The 25620-nt window shown below is 41.6% G+C and overlaps 1 protein-coding gene across 1 annotated transcript in view; it reads right to left on the reverse strand.

The window, feature by feature from the left end:
• Positions 1-770: 770 nt before the first annotated feature.
• TCF20 (transcription factor 20) overlaps positions 771-25620 on the reverse strand; it is a gene marked incomplete at both ends in the record, with an annotated part of 100769 nt that continues 75919 nt past the window's right edge. The window contains 3 exons of the mRNA XM_079549449.1: positions 771-854; positions 4295-4344; positions 10664-10757. Coding sequence (XP_079405575.1) covers positions 771-854; positions 4295-4344; positions 10664-10757 — 228 coding nt within the window. The remainder of the gene's footprint in view (positions 855-4294; positions 4345-10663; positions 10758-25620) is intronic.

The following is a 25620-nucleotide window of genomic DNA, read 5'->3' on the forward strand; positions in this document are numbered from 1 at the left end:
GCCGAAGGGAAGAGCAGCTGGGCAGTTGGGGCACAAGAGCAGAGCTGCTGCCTCCCATAGCCCTTTTGGCTTATGCTGACCAAACACTTCTACAGCTACCTTGGATACAGAGGGCAGAGCTGTAAGGAACTGGAAGAAACATTAGGAAGTTGAATTTGTGGTCACCTGGGGATACAGCTCGGCCTTCTTTCACCCACAGCTATTTGCAAAATAAAGAAAAATGCTATCCTGAAAATAGAACGCACTCCTGATAAGATCAATACACTTATCCCTATATTTACATTTCTGGAAAACAGGTAAACCAAGATTGTAGTAATCTTGAACTCATTGGTATCATTAATTCTTTCTCACAAAGACACTGATGAACTTGGAAAAAAGCAAAAACAAAACAAAACCAGAAACTTATTAACTACCAGTCACTTAAGAAAAAAGATTGTTAAGAGCGTGATATTAAAGGAGATTTTTGCCACTGGCTTAGCAATAGGGCAGCTGCAACAAGCTTTGTCTCTCATCACTACACAGAAGGAACTGCTGTGTACAAAAAACCCCAAAGTGACTAGCCTGAACAGATTGCAGAAGGAAAAAAAGAAAACCAAAGTTAGTAATTACAGGTTTGCGGCACGTACATGAGATCACCATGTTATCTCTCAGAAGTGGGGAAGAGCACTGCAGGTAAAGGAGCCACAGGAGAAAGCAGGTGGAAACTGGAAGCTCTCCCCAACTCACCTGTGCTTGCTTTTATTTCCATTCCCAGGAGTACACTTCCCCCCTCACCCCCGCTCCGACTGCTCTGTGCTGAGGCTGCCTTTCACCATCTTGTTCTGCAAGGAGGGAAGAGAGCAAGGAAGGAGGGGCTGACAAACCAGCAAGCCAAAAGGAGGAGGAAAAAGAAAACAAGGGAGAAAAGGAAGACAGGGGTAGGGAAAGTGAACATACAGAAAGCGAGAGAGAGAAAGAGAAGTCAGTATTGAAACCAGACACAGATTTTCAGACAGAGTTTTCCCTAAAGCAGGTAAATTTGCAAAAGTAAAGAGTTTGGGACATGGAAGCCTGGTTAAGAAACATAGAATTTAACACAGAAAGGTAGAATGAACTTAGCAACACCACTTAAAACTGCCCACGGATAGCTTAAGACGATCTAAGACTGCAGTGCCACCAAAGGTGAGGCATCTCATCCCCTGCACTTCCCTTTCTCTGCCTTTGCATCCTCACCAGGTCTGTTGCAACAGCACTGACTCTGATGCAGCACACAGTGAGCTGGCTCTGTGAGTGGAAGCAGAACCCTTCAGAAGATGATTAGCTTTCAGACAGCATTTTCCCTGTGATAAAAGCTGCTATTTTGCAAAAGTAGCACATTCAGGACATGGATGGTTGAAGCATCAATGCTGACAGAAGGAAATGGGAAAGCCCACTGGGGAACACAGGGAAAGGCAGGACAGGTCCCTCTGGACACAGCTTGCTTATGCCTGAAGTGTTAAGCGCAGTTAATGAGGCAAGAAGCACCTTTGCTCTCTGGGAGCCACTTATTATGATGAGGTGTATTTACCAACGTGAGGCATGGACTAAAAAAAGGCTAAGAAGCACTATACTGGGGACTCACTGAGTGTCAGTGGATTTATGAAGTTAGCTCTTCCACCCATTAACTAAAGAACAGAGGAGTGAGATATTAGACAGCTACTAATTAGCTACTAATGTTCAACTGCTGCTACCTAATAGCCTGGTTTTAAATGGCCTAATCTAAAGTGTCTTTTCCTTTCAGTTGCTCATGTTCATAGTTTGCACAAGAACTGAAGTAATTTGTTTTCCAGTCACTCTAAAGCAGTCGTTTTCAGCCTTTCTGGCCCCACCTTACAACTGGCTGGAACTCCCCCTCCCAATTACTACAATAAAAAGAGCAGGGCAACATTGTATGCTGCCAGAAACGCTCAGTGAGTCACAGAGCAAGGGCTGAGTCACACGCAGGCAAAATAAAATAAAATAAAAAAAAAAAAGTCCCTGCTTGACTGCAAATGATTTGTGTATTTACTAAGCAAATGACAACAAAGTGCAGTGTCAAAAGTTGCTGATGCTGAATTTCTGTATTGAAAGCAACACAGCAGGTGTGGAAGTGGAACAGTTCTGAGCAAAATCCACAACTTTTATTGCTTCATGAGGTACCTCAATCAACATATTTAGCAGTCTACCCCCTCCTGCTCCCCAAGATTACTTCAGAAACCAATGTGCCTTTTCACTATCATCTCCAGAAGTTGGATTCCTCCAAGTAGTTTTTTCCTTTCATGGTCTGGGCATCACCAATGCAAGCACTGGTGACCCAAGCCAGATATGAAAAACTTCAGAACTATCTTTCCCTTCAGGCAGTAGGCACCGAAAATAAAACAGTTCTCAAAGACGTCATCTTCCTGTTCTCTACAGGCAGGTATCCAAAGCCGGGCAGCAGATGGCACTTCTGCTGTTACATTCCACAGTAAAGGGAGCTCACCCTTTCAATTTTCGTTTGGGGAGACCTGCAGGCTCATTGCAGCATTAATACATCCATTTAAACGTGCTGTAAATTTTCAACATCACCTCCAGGATTGCACAGAGTACGTTATTTTCTTTAATATGATGAAAAGTAGGCCAGTTCTGGATCACAGACTCACTGCTTCCAGAATCTTCCAGCACATTTTAAATACATCTGTCTAAATACATCATATTGTAGTAAAAAATCTAGAAAGTACTATGAGACTAATTATTTTATGTTTACAAAAGACAGATTAAAGATAATCTGTGAAGACAAAAGACCACCAGATGTCAGTCTAATTCTAGCCAGAGAAGAGATCTGCAGACAAGAACTAAATGGAGACTAAATGAGAGTAACTGAATTGTTCCCTATTATCATTTATTTTCCAGCATGGGCCATCCATGCTCTCACACCATTTATATGCCATCCAACTGGCCACAAGAGTAGCCATTTTTCTGGAGACTCCTGAGCATTTAAAACCAGTGGACGGATACCCACAGTGTCCCAGAGTTGCAACCTCACTTATGGACAGGGGGAAGTTAGGGGACAAGAGAGAGGATGGATAATCCTAATCCTTATCACATTATTCATATGCACAAGAGAATATGTGCTACGTCTCCTCTTTCCACACAGAGCAATAGAAGTCCAGCACCACTGGTCTGCATTCAGCAAAGTATATCCACACTCTAGGCATAAGCATCATGCTGAATCCATTACCAAAAATGGGGAACAATGAGTCTTTAGAAGAGTCAAGATCCAAACAGCCAAACATGTATCAAAGGACTCAGTCTAGTAGCTACCACTTAACTAGATGTCTTGGTTTCAGCTGGGACAGAATTCTTCCGAGGGTCTGGTACAATGCTGTGTTTTGGTTTGAGGACAAAAACAATGTTGGTAACACACGGATGCTTATAGTTACTTGCTAAGCCAAGGCTATTCGCAGTGAAGGGCCAAGGAGCTGGTAGGGAACTGAATTAGGACAGCTGACTGAAACTGGCCAAAGGGATATTTCATACCAGATGACATCAAGCAGAAGGAGTTCTGAAGGAGGAAGTTCAGCTCACTGGGGTAGCTGGGCATTGCTCAGGGGATGACGAGCAATTGTTTGCACATCACTTGCTATATATATATATATGGTCATAACAATATTCCTTTTGCTTTTCTCTTAGGAAATAGTATATCTCAATTCTTGAATTCTACTTTGTTGGTTTTTTTTTTTTTTGTTTATTTTTTGTTTTATTCTCTCCCCATCCCACTGCAAAAGGGGAGAGTGAGCAAACGACTGTGTGATGCTGAGCTACCTGCTGGGTTAAACCACAACACTAGGGCAAGGTATTTCACATAGATAACAATGGTTCATGATGTCGTCTAAATGCTTCAGCTTTCCCAAAGCTGTTGAAACCCTTCCATGAGCTATTACTTCTTCCTTCTTGCACCCTCAGTAAATCCAAGAAAAATAAACCACCACAGTTTCAACAAAGCACTTGAACAGATGCATTGAGCAGTGTTTTAGTTCTATCACAGAAGGCAGGAAAAGAAGCTGGTTCTAACGTATCATCAAGAGTCTAAAGAACAACTGAGCAGACATGGCAAAATCTTCACTTATCTTCTTAAACTCCCTGTATTCTTCTAAAGCTGATGTGTGCCCCCAGAATATACTGCAAGCACGCACCACAGAAGAAAAAAGCACCTCTGATTACAAATGTTATCCAGGTATAAAACTATTAAAGCAGATTTAAATACCAGAAGAGGACAGCAAAAAAAACCAGGTCTAATACAGGTGAGGATTCTTACCTTGTGCTTGGGGCACCTCACTGAGAAATTCTCTTCGTTTAGTAAACAATCTAGAGGAGGAGAAGACAGCAATTTATTACATTTTTAATAAAAAACAATTTGAATAACACACCACATGTGTTAATTGTGCTTCTCAGGCAATGTATTTTTCATTCAAATATCCTTTTTTTTTTTTTTTTTTGTTAGGAATACTATCTTATCAGCACATTTGTCCCTTCCACTCCCAAAGTTGTAGCAATTAAAATTACTACACACTCCAGTGTCACCTGGGTAACCAAACCTAAGCATCCCCAGCCTCCCTAGTCCTCTGTATCCAAAAGAATCACAACAGCAAAACTGCAAATCCTGCAACCCAACCCCCTTCATCTACTCTGGCCTTCCTTGCACAAGGAAGTCAAACACATCCACCCCATCCCAAACAGACAATCCCTGCTTTGCAGGTCATAGGAAAATTGTTGTCTTTCATCCTACCCCAATGCCCTGCCAACAACAGAGGGAGAAGGGGTGACTGTCCCTTAGGTATGGTTGCATATGACAGTTTATTTACAATCCCAAATCCTGAAGATCAGTTTACACTTTGACACTATGTCTGGTAGCTGGGTCACTCATGCTGCTCTTGGATCTGCTTTCATGATTTGTGTATGCAAAGCTTCTATGATCTAAGAAACGGTTTAATTAATGATTTAAACCTATTAAAAAAACTGGGGCACCTAAGCAGTGTTTGTTTAGGATTCTACAAAGCAGCTCAGAGAGCTGTGCCAGTGCAGGTGTTAGTACCTCCCATCACCTCCCACACCATGGGCACTGGCTGACACCAGGAGCATTCAGCAAGTTGCCTACGACCTTCCATCTTTTCAACCTATCCAAACAGCCAGCAAGGAAAGCCGCACGATGGTAAATAAAATGTGCTAATTTAAAACGCTCTTAAGTATGTAGCATAACCAGCGCTACCTGCTGTTTCAATCTGCTGGAAGAGTTTAGCAGACAGCAGGAGACTGCAACTAAAGCTTGAGGGAAAGGCTTCCTAGACACCCAAGCCTTGGCAGAGCATCCCTCCGCTATGCAACGTTTATGTTCCAACACAAATGCCTCTGGCCTGAATCAAAGGGAAACAGCGTGCAGTGGGCAAAGTTAATCGAGAGATTTTAGCAAAGAAGAGTAAAACCTTTAATCCTGCCAGGGATAACGATTTCATACGCAGCATTAACAAGTAACAGAAAAGAAAGGAAATAAATTGTTGTTGTAAGGGCGGGAATTGTACATTTCGACTATATTCTGAATTATCACTGTATAGTACAGTGATATCATTAAAATCACTAATCATTAAAAACACATAGAGCAGTGATCAAAAAATATACACAGCATGTTAGAAAAGGATTTTTTTTTTCTTGGAAATTTGACGTCAGTAATGAATGCAGTTCTCTATCTGAAAGGAAGATGGCACAAGTATTAGGAAGGAAAGTCAGACACCTTGCACTTCAGGCTTGATCAGAGAATGGAGCTCTGCTTCTTAAGAAGTTTAGCATTTTTTCTTGTAAATACTGATAGCAATCCCAATTAATGAAAATTTTTTGTTTTTCCTAAGGGACAACTGTAGAAAACCAACTGCTCCCTATAAAAATCAACAGAACAGCAGTAAACCAGAAAAAATTGCTCAACATTACCAAGCTGGCCTGGGTTTCAACTGGCAGTTCCAAGGATTTTACATCATAGAGTACATCACCACCAAATCAGCAGACACGTAGCTACCATCAGCTTATCATGGCAGAAAGGGAAAAAGAGCAGAGACTCGTCCTTGTTTGTACAGATTTTTCTCCATAAAGCAGTCAGGAAAAAGCCTAAAGCATTTCTAATGGAAGCAATTTTTCTTCTGCAGGCTTCACGCTTTGTCTCACTCTCTGTGTTCTTCTTGTTCCTCATCTTTAATGATACTTGTGAAGACATGGAATTTCTCTTCTCTGAAAAGCCTTTTTATTTTGCTGCTATTCGTTTTTACCTAATTTACAATCACGAAATGTCAGTATGAGCTACTCCCTGTGCTGGATGCTGAGGGTACAAGAGTGCTGCACCATCTGACTGTAGGTGGCAAGGAACAAGCCCAGGGAGCAGATAGCAAATTTCACAAAACAAAGATTCTGTTTCCATGGAGACATCTTCAGGACTAAGTTATCTTGAGACATCACAGGCTCTTTGTAAATTTGGACAGACAAAAGCTAAACACAGACAATGTTAACCACAGTCATTTCCACGTAAAAATTATTTAAGTGGCACTACTAATCTTGATTTTTATGCAAATGGCCAGCAGGAGTTCAGCTGTTTTTATGCACAGTTCTCTCGCACAGAAACACACCCTACACTGCCAGAGATTATTTTGTATGAGAGAAGATTAAAAGGAAGACTGAATTGGGATATACAAAAGCATCTAAATGTACTAACTGGAAGCTTAGGAAGACATACGCCCCGCACAGCAGCCACTTAGTGTCAACAGCCCAAAATGTGGCTCCTCAGCAGGGTTGGCACAAAGTACGGCAAGTAGCTCAAGCGGCTCTCAGGTATTGCATCCTCCAGTCCTTCACTGTAAACGCGCTGCCCTTCACACGATAAGGCACAGGAGCTGACAGGGCACTCGCTTCTAACCCAAGCAACTCAGAGGCGGAGACACTTCAGTTCAGTGCAGCTGCCCAGGCGTAAGACACACACTGAGTCTCAGCTATGGCACACTCACACTTCTAGGGATGCCAGAGTCACTCTGTCAAGCACTTAGTGTTTATGACTTGACATACCCTAAAAAGCATTTCAGTAAATGCTTTTTGGATATTTTTTTTTCTAAGATACAGAAGCAGTCATATGTATTCCGAAGGCCTGAGCATGTCGTAAATGTCTGCACAAACTTCTGAGGACTCAGCATCATCTCCTCCTTAAAGGTGGCTGCATCCTTCATAGTGGGGCGGCTGACTTCAAAGCAAACTACCACAGGGCTCAGGGAACTTGAGAAATACCTACACCTGATTCACTGCAGCAGCACTGCATCACCAATAAAAAGGTTTATAGGCAGACAGCAGGCTGGCGAGAGAGAAGAGAATGCTGATTTGCTTCTCCAGGAAGCTCACATTTTTTGTTTGACTATAAATGAAAATGAAATCCTATTCCTTACAACTCATTTCTTTTATACTGACTGGAAGAGCATCTATAGATTAAGACAGCTTGATTATTCCCACAGGTATAAAGAATTGCAAGGAAGGTCTTACTGTCATGTCATCAGGCTGAAATTTTCAATTCCAAGAACGTATGTCAAGCTGGGCTCTTCTGTTTGTTTTGGTTCAACACCTCAGCTAAAGCAGTCTAACCATTTCCTTAAAACTCTTTCATGGAAAAATTATTCTGCCAGTGCTCAACATCCTGGGCAAACTTTCTCTGAAAGACTCTAACAATATTCTGGTTTGCTATGGGACCAGAACAGAATTTCAGCCAAGGCACTCTCTTGCAACTTACCACAAAACCAGCAAATGTCACTCTGTGCAAGGAGGTAAGGGGATTTTAATCTGCACATTCTCAGAGAGATTTCTTCTATTTTAGTAGCTAAATCCTTCGCAATTCCAACAACTGTGCTTCTTCTTGGGCCTTAGATTTAAGCATCAGAGCCAAAAGCTGCAAAGTTGTCAGGGATCCCCTTGAAGGCCCAGGAAGTCTCAAGAAAGGACATGGTCATTTCTCCACCGCAAAATGGGAAGCTCTGATGCAGAAGGCAGCAGAAGCAAAAAGGCTAATGGGATGGGAATGTGGAGCTGGAGATAGAATGCAAACTGGCAGGTTGCGGAGAGTAGGGCTAAAAGTCAAGAGCAGGGAGTTAAGGAGGAATGGAATCAGAAGCATGTGAACCCACAGAGTAAGATGTGAGACTTATGCAAAGACTGAGGGAAGTAAATGGGACTGGCTGGGTTGGGAGAGAATCAGCAGAAGGAAGAGAAGACTACATCAGGAGTATGTTTCTGCCAGAAGACTGAAGACTAAGAATTAGTGGGATGAGAGGAAACAGAGGAAAAGCAGAATGAAGAGAGGGAGAGGCCCGAGTCCTTGTTCTCAGTAAATCATACTGTTCCTGGACTGAACACAGAGATTCACAAGTTTCATCATTCCTCTACTATTGTTTAAGTATGCTCGTGAAACAGCCAAAGTACCCCATCTCCATGCAGCTCTCATCTACCCAGTGGCTTGCAATTTATTCTTGCCATATTACTCTAAGTGGGTAAACCAGCTTGGAATGGTGCCCTCTGACAGATGGCCACATGACAAAGCTATGTCGCATGACAGAAGTTAGAGTAGAAGAAAATGAGGCAAGCACAGCCTTGGAACATGAACACAGAAAGCTACTCTAAAAAAGCCTCAAAGGTTACAGTGTCAAAATGAATGTTAGGCAATACCAAATGTAAGGTAGCCCACTTCAACGAATTATATGGTAAACATATTATATTACATTTAGCATGGATTTAATACTATGAATTTAAGAGTAGGACTATACTATACTGGTTTTCCATAGAATACTGCCTCTTCCGCGCATGGAAACTACTCTTGAGAATCAGTCATGATTGTTCAGTGAATGTGTCATCTGGAGAATCCTACTGCATTTTCTGAAGTGGTGTTAATGAGGAAGATATATCTGAAGAAAAAGGACAATATCTTAATTTTGTTATTGTATTTGGAACACAGAAAACGCTACATCAGGTACACAAAAATTCTTATTAAGCACCCTGAATTACTGGGCACATTCACTATAATTTTACCTTGTATCTTCATGGCACAGAAAATGAGAAGTCATAAATCAGGAAAAATCACTAAATACGCAGACAAGTTTGCTAATGTTCACAAAACTCTTCAGAGATAAAGATTACAGAATTTCACAACTCTACTTTCTGAACTGAGATGGGAAAATTTCACTCAATAAAACACAGAATCACAAAGTGTGGATAATGTAATGTTCATTACTGGAATATCCCTTCATTCTGTGAGTTGAGGTGGAGCCCTATCCATTGAAAAATAAGTCTTTAATTAGGTGCTTACTATCTCCTAAGATACATTCCTAAGAGACTAACATTAAATTTACAAGGACAGCCTTATTTCTGCCCTTTTTTGAGTGTGCAATTTCTGCAACCTGAGTAATGTTTCTTTAACACTGCATTCCATGTACAATCAAGGCTTCTCTATCTATACTGCAGTATTAGTCGTATTCCACTGCAATACTCTTTGTATTAAATAAATTTCTATTGGAATAAAATGCGATGCTCCAATAGGGTGGGATTTCACAGCAAGAAGTGAAATGCAGTCATTCAGAAATGAGCAAACCTACTTCAAGCACTGCAGTATTTGAAAAATAGCACAAAACAGGTGGAGAAAGAAGTGGTCTGCTGTGGAAATGCGATAACAAATTGGGAGCTTGCATTTATATGCCAGTCAAGAGATGCAGACTTGAATCCTTACCTCCTTGCAATCGGACTAAGTTTTGTACAGTGTGAGAAGTGAGTTACAGAGTACTGGAAGAGCTGGGCATTATTTATTCTAAACTGTTTTGTTGGTGTTTGTTTTTTGTTTTTTTTAAATAATCCAAGAATAAAATTTACCTCCAGGGAAAACTTACTCTTGTAACAAAATACCAATTCAATCCCCAGCTCATAGCTGAAGATAGTTTAAAACTCACAGAACCTCTTATAAATTGTGACATACCTTACATGCATTCCTCTTACCTTTCCTTGTGCCAGAGGAGACTGCACAATCCAAATCTTTTATTCTGTTTTAATTTCCAGACATCTCTTAACAACATTCTAGTGAAGCTTTTTTCCTGCAACCAACTGTTCTGTCTTCTATACAACCTCTGTTCACACCAGGTAAACACCACATTCCATAAAGGCACGTGTACTCACAGAACTCCAAACTCCTCCTCTAATCACTGAATAAAAAGTGCAAATTCTGCAAACCATTAGCTTGTCCAATGATAACAACTGGACACAGTCAACAGATCAGCTTCTAAGGAGGGAGAAGGAAGGCTGTACTGCTAGTGGTACTGAAGATACTACAGACACTCTGCACTTGAAATCACTATTATCTTTACGAGTGATATTCTGAAAGAGGGGACATGTCTTTCTGGTTGCTTGCATCCTTTTCTTTTTTTGCCATTCTCATATGGCAGCTGCATTTCAGTTGCTGCAGCTGTGTTCTTTAAAAACAATCTTCCGCATTTTCAGGTAGATACGTATCATTGCAAGTTCCATTTTGTCCCAGTGCATTACTGCACGATGTTTCTCTGATGTGATCCATCATCATTTCGGTTACTGCATCAGTAGTTAGACATACAGTTAGCATGGCATTTCTTCTTACCTGCATCGATGGCACATGGGTAATGGTATCGGAAGGAGCAGCCTTTGTTGTAGCAGCCTAAGGTGGCTCCTGGTTCCTGGCAATGGGAACATTTCTGAAAGGGAAACCAAGAAATGGCAATGAAGACTGTAACAATAATTCCAAATATGTGCTTTTTGCTGGGAATCAACCACGTTGGAGCACACATTTCTTGAGTATCACAACATTATGTCTTAATACATCACAGAAAGAAAGGCCTTTTGAATAAAGGCAACATAAGCTGTTTCAAACACAAAACTTTTCAGTGCTTAACCAGGCAAGGTAGATCAAATGCTCACACCAGTCATTCAGACAGAACTTGGAACACTTCTCTCAAATCCATCTCACCGACCCATGTTTCAGCACCTGACAGTGACATCAGTGTTAAAATTGGAAAAGAGCTTTTTTGAATCTACAGCAGCTTAAAAATGAAAATTAGCATGACAAAGATGATTTAGAGGACACCATTAGTGCAAAAGTAATTTGCTGACATCGGTTTCATCACCACTAGCTGTTCAGGAAGATCAAGGCCAAGTTGAACATTTTTTTACAGGTGATGAAGAAAGGTTTACCTGGAGCAGGGGAAGATGCCATCAAGGAAAAATACCTCATTGTCACAGAAATGGCACTTCTCCTGAAGAAGCGCTCACAGTGCTAGAAAGATGCCACATATTTCTTTTCAAAGCAGAAAGATTCATCTGACAAATATGTTCAAGTTCCATTACCTAAATCCTATCACCTCAACTGGTCAATGACGTATTTGATTGTATTACCAGACAGATGTGAACGCAACAGGATGAAACCCACTCGCCCATTTACTTCCCCTCGAGTGACTTTACAGATGTAGGCCTACAGCGCACCTCATTCAGACAACAACTCCTCTTACTGAATGGATACAGTGAGTGATTTGCATTAACTAATCTCAGATCCTGATGAAAGCTGGCAAATTAACATTTTGCAAAGAAAAAACACTTAAGTCACATCTAGCAGAGGGCTGAGAGGCCACTCCTATTTGAAAAGTAAAATGCAAGAAGACCAGTGGCAGAAAAACATTAACTACAACTTCTCAGATGTACCTAAGAAACACAGAGACTCTGGGTTTGCTGATAAACATGACCAATACAACATGGCTTCATACACCTGAATGAACACTTCACCTTGAATTCAGACTATGAGAAGTCGCTTTGGTCAATGATTGCACATGGACGAGATGACCTAAAATCTCTCTTCCTTTTGGAGAAACTGTTGTCAAATTACATGCACTCCATCAACTCTACCAGCATGCAACAGCCATACAGCACATGGAACAGATGTGCTTGAACCAGCAGCATACCTGGCACTACACAAAAGCACCATTTTTCTGCCAAACGAGGAGCCTCATATGCCAGGATGGCTGCATCAGCAAGACAGCACTTCTTACATCCCTTACACATGTGTGGCAGTGCGGGCCTGCAGGACAGACGTGGCCAATGATTACAGCCACAGAGAAATCCCTCACTCTGAACAAACAGGGTTTTGATTGCAGCACTTCACAAAAAACCTAGGAATAGCTGACAGTTGTTGCTCTTCCTGCTATTCTGTGTGATGCAGACAGCGATGACTAGGTTGCATTTAAACGACTGAATGAGGATGAAAGCAAAATTAGCTCCAGCCATAAACCAGGTGGCCCTCTTCAAATCAAAGCAGATGCAACTAGCAGCAAAGCTTGTGAGGCATCACTTCTCCTGACATGTACAACTCTAGTCTCAAATGCTGCCTTCTCTTTTCAGTTATGCCAAAGCTTTTCGAGCCTGATCTTCAACATTCCCTTTTTCAACATTCCGATTTATTACTGTTTCTATCTTCTAAGCAGTGAACGTGTGTCATGACAAACTACTATTTATAATGTAAGGAAAGTGCCCCTGGGGCCCGAAAGAGACACCCAGGAAGCTTATTTTTGCCTGTCAGAACATGAATGCTGGTTTCCAACCATTAAAAAAATAATAATAAAATCTAACACAATATTTAAATGCACACTGAAACACATGGACCTCTGGCCAAACAGCAATGTAATTCGCTCTCTCACGGGAGTAAAACCGAGTTTCATGTATAAAAAATGGCTCTTCCTGGCTATGAAATCAACCCTATAAGATTATTGTGTACTGGCAGCAGTCCCGGATTCACCTATGCCAAGTATTCACAAAGTGCAGCTCGAGGAGCTCTGGATCAGAGTGCTTTACCTGCAAGCTTTATACTCCGTCTCAGATGTGGCAGACCAAGATTAATTATTCTAACAGGACAGAACCCAAATCAACCATTCTTTTTGAACAAGGATATGAATTTCTAGCGTTGTCCCTTAGAGGCATTCTGCCCTCCCCACTTTATCTCATCTTTGAAGAACCACTGCGCCGTTGCAACAGCAGAGGTCATTCTTCCCTGGAACACTGTGTCCTGCACAGACTCAACAGGAGCCTATGAACTGCAACAGCAGAGATTAAACTGCAGCTATGTCAAAGATTTCTGAAAACTAAAAAGGCACATCGTAAGAGCACACTGTGCGATACAGCTGAAAACAAAAAGACCCCTAGCAACATTTTTGATACTTTTCAAACTGTTAATTTAGTCTTTGAACTAATTCTTCATTGCATCGAATGTGGTTCATCCTGCTATTCTGAAACTCGCAGTGGGAATATGACTGGCAGATTTTCAATGTGCCTGTAGTGCTCAGCTGAGGATGGGCACAGATATTTTCACATGGGTTGTAGTTGGGGCCAATTTGGCAGGAAAAGTGGGTGGTTAAGTTTGCTGAGGATGAGCACCAAGCCTTTTCTTCCCTTGTTTTCAGTCTGCCTGACCAACTAGATTATTGCCAAGGTTACCTGCAGCTACGCCCACAGCAGCAATTCCCCAGCGGACTACAACACCATTGACTGCTCAAGGCAGAGATCATCTGCTGCTGCTGCCTCCCCTGCTGCTGAACAAGTCTCCATTCTGCCAGATGCTTCTGCTTTTCACAAGCCACTGACAGTCTAATGGCCCCGTTTCTCTTACCTCCTGGGACCCCCGACCATCTGCTTCTTCCAGGGGAAGCAGGGGGAACCACAACACAGTAACTACTCTTTTCTTTTGAGTCCTTCCTTCTTGACACACCACACAGCGACTGAACAAAGCAGAAATCCTACAAAGTTATATGGTCTAAAATAACTTAGGAGTTCACCACTGAATTGTTGAAAGAAACAATAACAATGCCACGTAGTTTCCAAATGTCTCCAAGTTTTCCTAAAACACACAGAATATAGCAAATGTAAAAAATTGTAGATGGTTTCAGTTCTCATTTGCAAGACGCTGCAGTTGTGCCTTGAAAGATAAAAAGATGCACAGCTCCTGTCAGCGCCTTTTGAGGCTCTGGTGAGAACGATATCCTTACACATTTACATTCCAGAAATAGACAGACAGATAATGGGTACACTGCAATTAGAACACTTTCTAAAGCCCAAACAAAACCAGGGAATTTCATACATGAAATAAATAAACTGGGCTCAATGATCTCTTACCATTCTATTTCATCCATGAGCAAATCTAAACCCAAAGTCCACCGCCATCCTGCGGCCACTCACCAGCAGAGGGTAGCAGCCTGCGTGTCACCTCCACAGGAATTAGAGCATTCCCTGCCAGGGTAGCAGCACTCGGCCTCTCATGGGAAGAGAAATTCCTTTTGCTCAGCAAGCAGCCTGCTTAACCTGCCCTGCCTGACAGAGCAGAAAGCTGGTGCTTGGAGCGTGCTTCCAATGGGAGGTGCCAACGGGCAGCAATCATTGCCAGGCAGCTAATCAACTCCTGGCTTAAATTAAAGAAAAAAAGAAGAAAAAGACGACCACACAGTGAAGATTGATTCAGAGGTCCTATCTCCACAATTCATCTCTGGCCACAGCGCACATACATCTCACTTACAATAGGCTGGAGAGACTGAGAAGTGCCATTTAGAAGAGACACTCCATCCCTTGAACTACATTATCAATAGTATTAAAGCCAGATACAACTTCTCTACTCCTCCATGCTATTAGCAGCCCATTTCTTCCTCGTTACAGCTCATCATTCTCTGTCTCCCAAAATGAAGTAACACCAACATGAAGCATGAGAAGTATTAGGACAACCACCACAGCTCAGAGGAGAGGTTCTGATTCACTCACAACACTATGACATCCTCCAGCTGCTTTCCTTTTGCTTCAAGGTTTTTGGGTTGGCTCGGGTTTGCCACGCACTCTATCATTTTTGACTGGAGACTTTATTAGAAGACCTTTCTTGCACACTGGTTGCTTTTTTGAGGTTCCCACCAGTGCCCCACACTCAGGCTTCATTCTAAATTCCTTTCCTCAAAGTACAGCACTGTGCTTTCCCCCACCCTCTGTTTTCTTCCCTTTTCCTTCACTTTGCTCCCCATCCCCTTTTTTCAACCCTTCCTGAATACCAGCGTCAAGAACACATAAATGGATTAAAAAGCAAAGTAACCAGCTTTAAAAAGAAAGAAAGAAAGAAAGAAGGAAACACAGCATTAATTACAAAGGCAAAGTCTTCACTTTCTGCACCATACAAATTTTCTGTACTTTTTCAAATCTACGCCCCGTTGTGCTTCCTGGCAAGTGGGGCACGGGGAGATGACTGCATCCAGGGAGCTGCGAGGAAAGCTGTGAGATGTTTGCTGCCATACACAGCGGTGAAAAGTGCTGTATGCTGTAAGGGAAAGGAAGAAGTGATTTGGGGAGACTGCTGTTAAAAGGGACTGAGATGGAGAATGATGGTGGGCTGACATTGTTAGGAAGCAGAAGAGAAAGCTTCTTCGCTGATGCAGAGATACTGATTAATGAAAAATTGCCTTTGTGATTGGGGCTTGAGATAACAAGCAGCAGAAAAGGATATGGAATGGTTTGCTCCATTTCCTGTAAAACAATTGAAGTTCTCTAAAAAAACATGCACAGAACATCAGAAAAATGAACCCCACAATTAAAAAGAAGAAAAAAAATCCTTCAAACTTGCACTATGAGGAGGTACCACCTCTCAATGGAGATCAACTTCTGCAGCAAGCAAGTCAAGTGTGAAAAGAGAAAAATAATCACAGCAGCAGAATTGGGCAGCTATCATGGATTCAACAAAGTAAGGACTACTTTAGATTTTGAGATTTCAGCAAACAGATAAATCAACAATCTGGAAGATGTTGTAAAGCTGTGCTGTAAAGCTGCATGAAGAAACACAGTGAAGAGTCAGAACTGCAGTGCTGCATGGGCTGCTGAAGCACAAAGGGAAGCTGCAGCTCAAAATGGATGGCATGGAAAAGAATGAAATATCAGAGCTAAAAAACATCTTTAAAGGGGAAATCCTATTTGATACACACAAAACCGATTAAACTGATTGCAGTACAGCAGAAGCACTTCAAATGAACAGTGATCACATCTATTTCCCCCAACTCAAAGAAAAAAGAGAAAGTAACAAGAATAGAGATACATTGTTTGTTATGACAAGGAATGGCTGGCAGCAAAGATTTCTGAGGCCTTATGCAGACACCTGGGCTGTTTGTACTAAATCTCAAAATGAGGCCAAACAATAATGTGGAAAAACTTGCAAACTGTGCAAAATTATCCAAGGAAGCCAAATCTCAATGGTAAGGAGCTGCAAAGAAAGATCTTACTATGCTGGGTAACTGCATGATAAAATGGGGATGAAACTTAACGTTGGTAAGTACAAAGTGATACACACGGAGAAAAATATTTTCACCTATACATATACACGATTATAGACTCTAAATTTGCTGTTACTATTCATGAGAAGATAAAAGGAGTCATCCTAGACACACCATACAGTACTTGCAACTGCAAAAAAAAGAGAACGCAGTTATTAGGAACAGATAATGAAAGCGAGGCCTTCATTATGTCCATGTATTAGTCTTATAATATCCTGACATCCTGAATGGTGTGTGTGGTTCTGACCACCCTGTCAATAAAGGAATACAACATATCAGGAAAAATAACATAAAGACCACAGAGGTAAGTAGGAATATGAAGAGTTTCCACGTGGGAAGGGATGTAAGTATTTTGGAAGAGAGGTAACTGAAAGGGGACTGCGATCTACAAATCAAGTATTGTGTGCATGTGGGGATGATTCCTAGCCACTTTCAAGGAGAAGAAGCAAATAATGCAATCATCAGACTGCAGGTTAGAGATCTAAAATAAATCCACTTCTCTACACAACAAATAATTAGACAATAAAACTCAATGCCAACGGCGGCTGTGGTGGCCAAAAGACAAGTCATTTCAACATCAGATTAGGCAAATTCATCAGGGACAGATGCATCATTGACTGCAAACAGCGATCTGAAAGAGACAACTCTAGAGCTGTTACTGGTAAAGCAGACAAAAAACATCTAACCATCTCTCCACACACCCCTGGTTTGCTACCCACCTCCAAAGACAACTGCTCCTGGCCACTGCTGGAGATGGCACACAGCAACAAAATGCTTTTGTACCTGCCCAGAATGGCAACTCCTCTGCAGACCAAGAGATTTAACCAAAATTCCGTAACAAACAACAAAAGTCTCATGATTATTAAAAGGAATGCAGGCACCCAGAAGTATGCTATGAGGTTACAAGCTTTTAAGACTCCTCATCTTGCCTCTGGAACAGGAAGGCTGAGCTCAACTAATGCTATATAAAAGGGCTGAAATCTGATCTAAGCAATGAATTCATGTTCACTGCTCCATACAAGCCTAAGTGCTTCGTTCACTTGGTAGAGCGATCAAAGGCTTAAATGTGCACGAACCTGTGCTAGGAGATGAGACTAGAAAAAGGCTGAGAAATCAAGGAGATACAAACCCTCCCTGCCTCTCAGGCAATAGAAAGAGAAAAACCAAATGGAATAAAAACTGAGTGCAACTGAACTTGAGCAGACTTCAGATACTTCAGGAACACACTAGAACAGATTCAGCAGAACTAATGAAAACTGCTAACTTAAAATGGCAATGGAAAAGTGCATGTAATTTTAAATTAAGCAGGCTAAGTGTACTCCTCTGCAGGCAGTAAGTTTTGTGTTTTAAAAGGAATATTAATAGCCAGACCAGCATGCCCAAGCAGACCAGAAATGCCTCACTCTTGTTTCCTTTGACAACAAAGTGCCACCCTGAACAAGAGAAACATTTCAGACAACCACTTATGAGTACAGGGATTTGAATTTGCTAAAGCATGCTATTCTGTCTAAAAAAATTACACAGTTTATGTTATCTTGGCTATTCATTTGGGGATTTAAATGTGCAACAATAAGTGCAATTTAGCTAAGAAAAGGTCTGAAAGATAGAAGAAGAGACTTAAAAGAGGGAAAAGAAATTCAAATTTCTAAGCAGTGATTATGTGATAAGGAGATACATGGCTGCAGGAACAGCATGCTCAGCAGAGAGAGCATTTACCCCAGCTGGATTTTCTGCCAGTCCTAGAGTTCTTTCCCAGCCATTTTGGGTATTGATTATGGGAAACATCCAAGAATGTGGCCAATCTCTGCTCAGCACAAGGTCCGATGAACACAGTGTAACACAGCACTGCAGTTGCCTTCAAACAAAGCAGTGTCATCAGGGTGAAGGAAGAGGGTTGGGATAAATTAATTACCAAAAACTCTCCTTCATACAGCAATGCATATTAATAAAACGGCTGCAATGACATAAAAAAATGACATAAAAACTCAATTCTACGTTTGTGCTGAGGAATTTGTTTTCAAGAGGCGATATGAATGATGAGAACAGTCTTTTTCTAGTCAAAAAAAAAAAAGAAAAATAAAAAAGATGTTTAGTGTTTTTGAAAAATAAATGGGAAGTTAGAAAGGGCCTGCAAAGACCACGACCCCATCGCTTAAGAAGTTAAAGTGTATTATTAAGGGCATTTATCCAAATGCTTCTTGGACACTGACAGGCACAGAGGAGCAACCACTATGCTAGGAGGCTTGGTACAGTGTCTGACCATCCTTACGGTAAGGAAAAGACACAAGGAAATAACTCACTGAAGCAGACCTTACTAGTGGCACATCAGAAACAACCGTACAGGCTTAAAAAGTAAGACGCTGCTTTTGAGCAGGGCAAACTGTAAATGGAAAAGATTTTGACAAGAGATTAAATACCAGCGCAACCCAGCAGGAAAACAAGGTGCAGAAGGATTCCACTCCTGCTAACAATTCAGTCTGTAACACTGCACAGAAATAAGGCAATTGTCATTATCTATAATAATCTCTGCACGCCGTCGTCATAAACAAAGCCCCACTGTGCAAAGACGCTTCTGTAACGCTGAGCAAAACGCAGGTGGAGGCAAAGGGGTGAAGTGGGAATGACGGGACTGGGAGCGGAGTCTGTCAGCAGCAGGCAGCACATCCCTTCGTGGCAGAAATCCCAGCAAGGAGGGCTTTGAAGAAATGCGCAAAGGAAAACAAAGGCAAACATGCAGGTTCTTGAAAGTGACACACTTCATTTAGGGAAGTATGGGATGCACTGGCGGGATGCGCATCAGAAATTCTTCAAGGCAGATAAAGGAGGAGTATGCAGGCAACTGCTGTAATGAGGAGTAATCTGAGGTGTAAGGAAGGGGGAAGCAGGCAGTCGAGTGTGAAAGAAGCGGGTATGCAGAAAGGATGGTTTAGAATTTTTTTTAACCATATTCCCAATGGATGTTTATTCAATAATAACAATTCTTAGATTCAGATCTTAAGAGCCGTTCCTCAGAGCAGAACGCGCACCACTGCTGGGTGAAAGGTACACTGTGCACCTTGCACATGAACTTCTCTAGGAGAAATAGAAGCCTGCAGAGCACACAAACACTGCTCTGTGGCTAAAGACAGAGTGATGGGGAGATGGCAACTCCTGGCGGCATGGCCCTGAGGAGAAGAGCCCGGATGGCAGAAACACTCCCCAGGGCCACTGGTGGCTGCTGCCCAGGGGAAGTGAATGCCCGGGAGTACATCTCCCTGTAGTGATGCACTGTCACAGAACATACGTGTTGAGAAAGGAAAAAAGCAGAAAAAAGCTGGAATGCAGGGTCATGAGCTCAAGCAATAGATAACCAGTCACACCCCAGGCAAGCGAAACAACTCAGTTGTTTCAGTAGGCATTGATGAAAAAACCTCAGATATAGAGGAGATTTTTGCTGTTAAAAAGAAACAATCCTGGTGGCCAAAAACATAATGGGCTTAAAGAAGAATGTGTTAGTTCACTATTCAATAACCACCAAAAAAACTCCCAAAACTACAAACAACGATATGTGTGCTGCTTAAAAAGCTCATTACAATAACTGCTTTTCTGAAGTGAATTTATTTAAAAACAGCGCAGAATAGGGCTGGCCAAAGACACATATCACTATCTCCAGTAAACGAGGAGCAGTTCAGAAGTGGCAGCAAATATAAAGAACAGCAGAATGTCAAGGCCAGACAACATTCCAGTTGGAATGCATAAAGTGCCAGGGTGGTGGCAGGAGTTCCTCTGAAGGATAGGCTAGATGTTCCATTGGAGAAAGAGCTCCTTTTGCTTAAGGAGTAGTGTAGCTCCCCAAAAAGGAAGTAGGAAAAAAAAAAAAAAAAAAAAAAAAAAAAAAGATAACGAACACAGAATCATATTAATGAATCACAGAACAGATTGGGTTGGAAGGGTCCTTAACAATCACCTGGTTCTACCCTTCCTGCCACTGACAAGGCTGCCACCACGAGATCAGGCTGCCCAGATAACAAAGATCTTTTGGCCTTGGGTCAGGACATTGCTGAACCATGATAAAAGCAATAATATCACATAACTACTTGCGAGCTACATCTTAAGTGTTTACATATCTGTGTAAGATCACAGAATCATTAAGTTTAGAAAAGACCACTAAGATCAAGTCCAACCATCACAGTTGATTCCCACCATGCCCACTGACCACGTCCCTCAGCTCCACATCCACACAGCTCTGGAACACCTCCAGGGATGGTGACCACCATCTCCCTGGGCAGCCTGTTTCAACAGGTAAGAATCTATACTGAGATAAAAACGACTCATACGAGCTACAGTACTGGAAATAAATCACTGTGCAAGACCAAGAAGGAATTTTATTTTCACATGAAGAAAACACAGAACAATAGGGGCAACTTTGGATTTAGTTTATTTCACACAGACACACTCTCTTCTCATTCCTTATTCCTCCATCTTCTGAAGGCTCTCACTCAAAAGCAGAAATGCAAGTCAGCAGTAAAGCACTCTTTGTCAGGCAGCGTCAAAGACTCAGAATGGAAAATTCTTCTTTTGGCATTGCCCTTGAAGCTATTAGTCGAGAAAGCAGAATATCACAGCATCACAAGGTTGGAAACGACCTGCAAGATCATCTAGTCCAACCACCCTCCCATTCCTATCAGTGCCACAAGCTACTAAACCATCTCTCGTAGCTCCTCATCCAGGCACCTCTTGAACACTGCCAGGGACGGCGACTCCACCACCTCCCTGGGCAGCCATTCCAGTGCCTGACCACCCTTTGAGAGAAAAAGTTTCTCCTAATATCCAACCTAAACCTCCTCTGGTATAACTTCTGGCCGTTTCCTCGGGTCCTACTATTTGCCTGGGAGAAGAGGCCAGACCCTTCTGCACCACAACCTCCCTTCAGGCAGTTGTAGAGTGCAATGAGGTCTCCCCTGAGCCTCCTCTTCTCCAGATTGAACAGTCCCAGCTCCCTCAGCCGCTCCTCGTAAGACTTGTGCTCCAGACCCCTCACCAGTTTCGTTGCCCTTCTCTGGACACGTTCCAGGGCCTCAATGTCTTTCTTGTAGTGAGGGGCCCAAAACTGAACACAATACTCGAGGTGCGGCCTCACCAGTGCTGAGTACAGGGGGATGATCACCTCCCTGCTCCTGCTGGCCACACTATTTCTAATGCAGGCCAGGATGCTGTTGGCCCTCTTGGTCACCTGGGCACACTGTTACCAATATGTTGGTAACTTCATCAAAACTCCTATTCCCCACGATCTGTCTCTGCCCACTTCTAGTCAGCAGCATCACTACAGAGCCTGTATTCTTGCCAATCACAGTATGTGACACTTCAAAGGAAGCATAATTAAATTTGAGTACAGGAGTAAAGAGTACATTAAAAAATTCCTAAAATATTTTTATATACCTACAGTGGAGCTGTAGGAATCATTCTAATGTAAACAATTTCCTAAAATTAATATCTAAAAATTGCTTGCAAAGCAATTGTAAAGCACTGGTTATGCACTGTGCCAGTCTTGAAATTTCAGTGGAAATTCAATTTGGAGACCCTCGTCTGTAAAACAAGTTTTAATAAATATGGGGACTATCATTACGTTCAAGCTTGCATCTTCAGCATTTTAACTTACTACAAGAAAAAAGAAAACTAATATTAGATGAACACATAAAATCATCTTCTGTGGGGCTGAATCCCAATGATACAACAAAAACTTTTGAGTGACTTCGCTTTCTTTCTTTTCACATACTCAACTAAAACACACAAGCTCGTACCAGCTCCCCAATGTGCAATTTAATTATGAATATTTCAAACATATTACTGTTTCAATTTTCAAAGAACTCTACAAGTCTGTCTTGATAATCACAAAATGAGTGTTTTTAAAGCACATTTTATTGAGTAATTAACAGACTTGTCAAAAGTTGCACAGACAACTGTGACAGTATAGAGGCATGGGCTCTGAAACAACCACAGCTTTCAAAACTCAACTGAAGTACCTGAAGTTGCCTTACTCTCTTACGAGTCTCACACAGATCAGCAGTATCTTCTAGAGGAAGTCTCTATTTCAGAAATTCATGCCAGGACTTTTTCTCTCCCTTCATAATAAAGCTTTTATGAGCTCCACACTCTTCTGTAATCACCAGTGATTTTCTTAAACTTAGAAAGTAAGAATAATGTAAGGAAGGAGTCAAAGGAGCATGAGAAGTTGCATTTAGAACAGCTCAGTGCAAAGTACCAACAGAATTGTATGAAGGCTACTTCTGAAAGCAATGCTTATTTTATTATGTTGGCCCATGATGTCAGCAGCAGATTGTGGCGATACAGCAGAACAGGCTGACCCTTCCCACCAATAATCCATTTTGTTGCTGCATGACAGCAGAGGGGCACTCTGACCAAATGGTGCCTGCCATGCAAGTGCATATGAACCAAAGGTGTGTCACTGAATTCCTCCCTGTAGAAAAAATAGCACCCACTGACATTCATTGATGCTTGCTGAACAGTTATGGAAACCACACAGTAGATGTGAGTACAGCAAAGCGGGGGGCGGCCTTTCAGCAGTGGCAACAGCAACAGCCACGTTCTGGAGGGCCATGTAGATTTTTCTGAGCACAGCACACAGGTGCTTGTTCACTGCTGGCAAAAAAATGCATTGCTAATGGTTGTGACTACATTGAAAAATAGCTTACATTTTGCTCTACCCCAGAGTGTTATCCCACTTTTTATATCTGCTGTAGCTTCCACGGAAACAAATAGGAGGCATTACTTTCAGAGCAAGCCAGGTATTTTGCTACAGCAGAAAAAACCAGAAATGACAAATGTGTTGAATTACACTTAAGTGATTTAACTGTAAATCAGAGGGAAAAAAATAGAAGAAATAGGAAAAATATGTCACTACCACATGAAGGCCACATAACCAGTTTTTACTTCCAACCTTTTTTTTTTTTTTTGCTTAAATACGAAGAAAGCTTAGGACATGGACAATCAGTTGACTGAGGTAAGACTTAAGTATTTAAGCTATGAGAAGTTGTGCAAGCAGCCCTCAGAAGAGATAAGCAATCTATTTATAACATTGCTAGCCTAGGTAGGGGAAAAAAACATTACAGCTGGTACACACAGAGCTCCAGGAATGCTTTGCTACTGCAGTACTAGTCTTGGGTAGTCACTAGTGTATGCTAAGTCCTGTAATGTGCTCTTACCAATCATTCAGGAAGTCTGAAGACAACCAAAGTAGATCTACATGATACAGTCACAGTCTCAACACAAGCGAACTTTTCAAAGAAACTGGAGCTATTTTAATCCTTTTAACTGCAGAGAAATGCCTGCTCGAGGTTACTCTGGCTGGCACATCATGCTTTTCCCTGTATCAATGCTGACACTAAGAGTCAAGAAAGCCGGTCCAGCCAATAACAAATAGACCGATAAAAATGTGGTGGAGGCAGTTTACTGCCAGATGAGCTCCCTCCATTAGCTCAGACTCAGAGCAGTATGCTGGGAGAAGGAAAGGCATTGGGGAAAAGAATGGCTCCTAGAACCTGTAACAGAGTCTAGGCTGAAGTTACCCCTGCAGTTCCTAACTGTTCCATTGACAGGTCTGAACTAGTGAACCCATGCCCTCCACTCATCCTTCCTCCAACTTACCACACTACAGCAAAAAGTATCAAGAACAACTGCTCCACTAGAAATGGCTATTTCAACAATTTAACAAGGCATTTTGAAAAAGCCTTCAGTTGGAGCAAAGAATGGACTAAGGCAACCTATGAGGCTGTAGGAAGAAAAGCTAGTGTTACTAAGAGCACAACTGGAAACTTCAGCAGGCTTGCCGAGGAAGACTGTGGTTTTACAAGTTCCTGCAGTGAGGGGGCATCCACAGCCAGACTCTGTGTGTCAGGTCCAGGCTGTACCGTTTTGATCGTTCACTCCAAATTCTGCTCCTGTCTCCCTTCCTGGCTCTACACAGCAGTTGGTTTCCTTCAGCAGCTCGCTCCTACATCAAGATTCACACCCCATATTCCCTAAGCAACCCTGTGCCCCCAACTCCAGCTACATGCCTTCTCAACATGGCTCAATCCACTTACGCTCACCCATAGCTTCAGCAACACAAGACTGCTGTTAAATGCTAATTACTTACTAATGAAAACTAATCATCATGCAATTAAACTTTAATCACTAAGCAGCTGGCTGAGATCCAACCCTTAACAATGAAGGTTCATTAATAACTTTTCTCAAAGTGCTTTATCCATGAAGACTATCCTGTACTTCACATGGAGTCCGTGAGTGTGCATGAAATTCCGATGCAAAAATATTTCTTCTGTTAAGAAAGAAAAAACTAACAACAAAATAAACCAGTCAGAACACAGTTTAAAGGACAGTACTGTTTAGGTGAAAAGTATGGTTGAGGGCGCAAGCAGCCTAGACCTCACTCCTGGCTCCCCCCACATCCTCAGGCAACATGTGTGGTACAGACAGGGAGCAGCTCCTCTCTCTGAGTCTCTTATCTTCACAGTAACATTCAAGGCAAAAATTGTCTTCTGAGTTTTAATTTTTGCTATAGTTTCTAAAATTATTGCAAGAATCCTCATCATAGTTTTATTTTTACCCAGCTCTTCCAGAGAAATTAATCTAAACCCTTTCAGAATACATTTCTCTAATTAATGAGTACATTGGGGTTATATAACCGGGTTTATAATGGACGGATGAAAAGGACTCTTTTCAAAGATGAAAGTTTTTAAATTGCTGTATTGTAACAAATAAAATTACACCACCTTCAGAAAGTTTCTCAGTTATGACCCTACACCACCCCCACTCCAGTCCCAAAGCATTATGCTTCTACAGGTAAGTATTGGGTTTGCTGTGCAGTGTTTGAAGAGCTTTCCTTTCCTTTGAGTAGTACAACAGTAGTACAGTTGAAGCATTACTTAGCTTACTCGGTGATTTAAGGGTTCAGGATATGGTTTATGTTTAAAAATAACATTTTAATAAAAAGTCTTACAAAAAAGATATAACAAATTTAATAATCCATACAATATTTTCTAACAAAAAGTTATGAATTTTTACATTCATAAATTAAACTTCCAACCTGACCAAATAAAGAAACAAAATGTTTTGATTTTGAAAAAAACCCCTTAAATCTGCGCTTTCGCCTAATTTTAATCAGTTCTAAAGGTATGAATACAGAGGTGTGGCTCAGAATAAGCTTTCGAAGTTCTTGCATGTCCTCCAA

The sequence above is a fragment of the Tetrao urogallus genome, assembly GCF_951394365.1.
Source record: "Tetrao urogallus genome assembly, chromosome: 1".
Lineage (NCBI taxonomy): Eukaryota > Metazoa > Chordata > Aves > Galliformes > Phasianidae > Tetrao > Tetrao urogallus.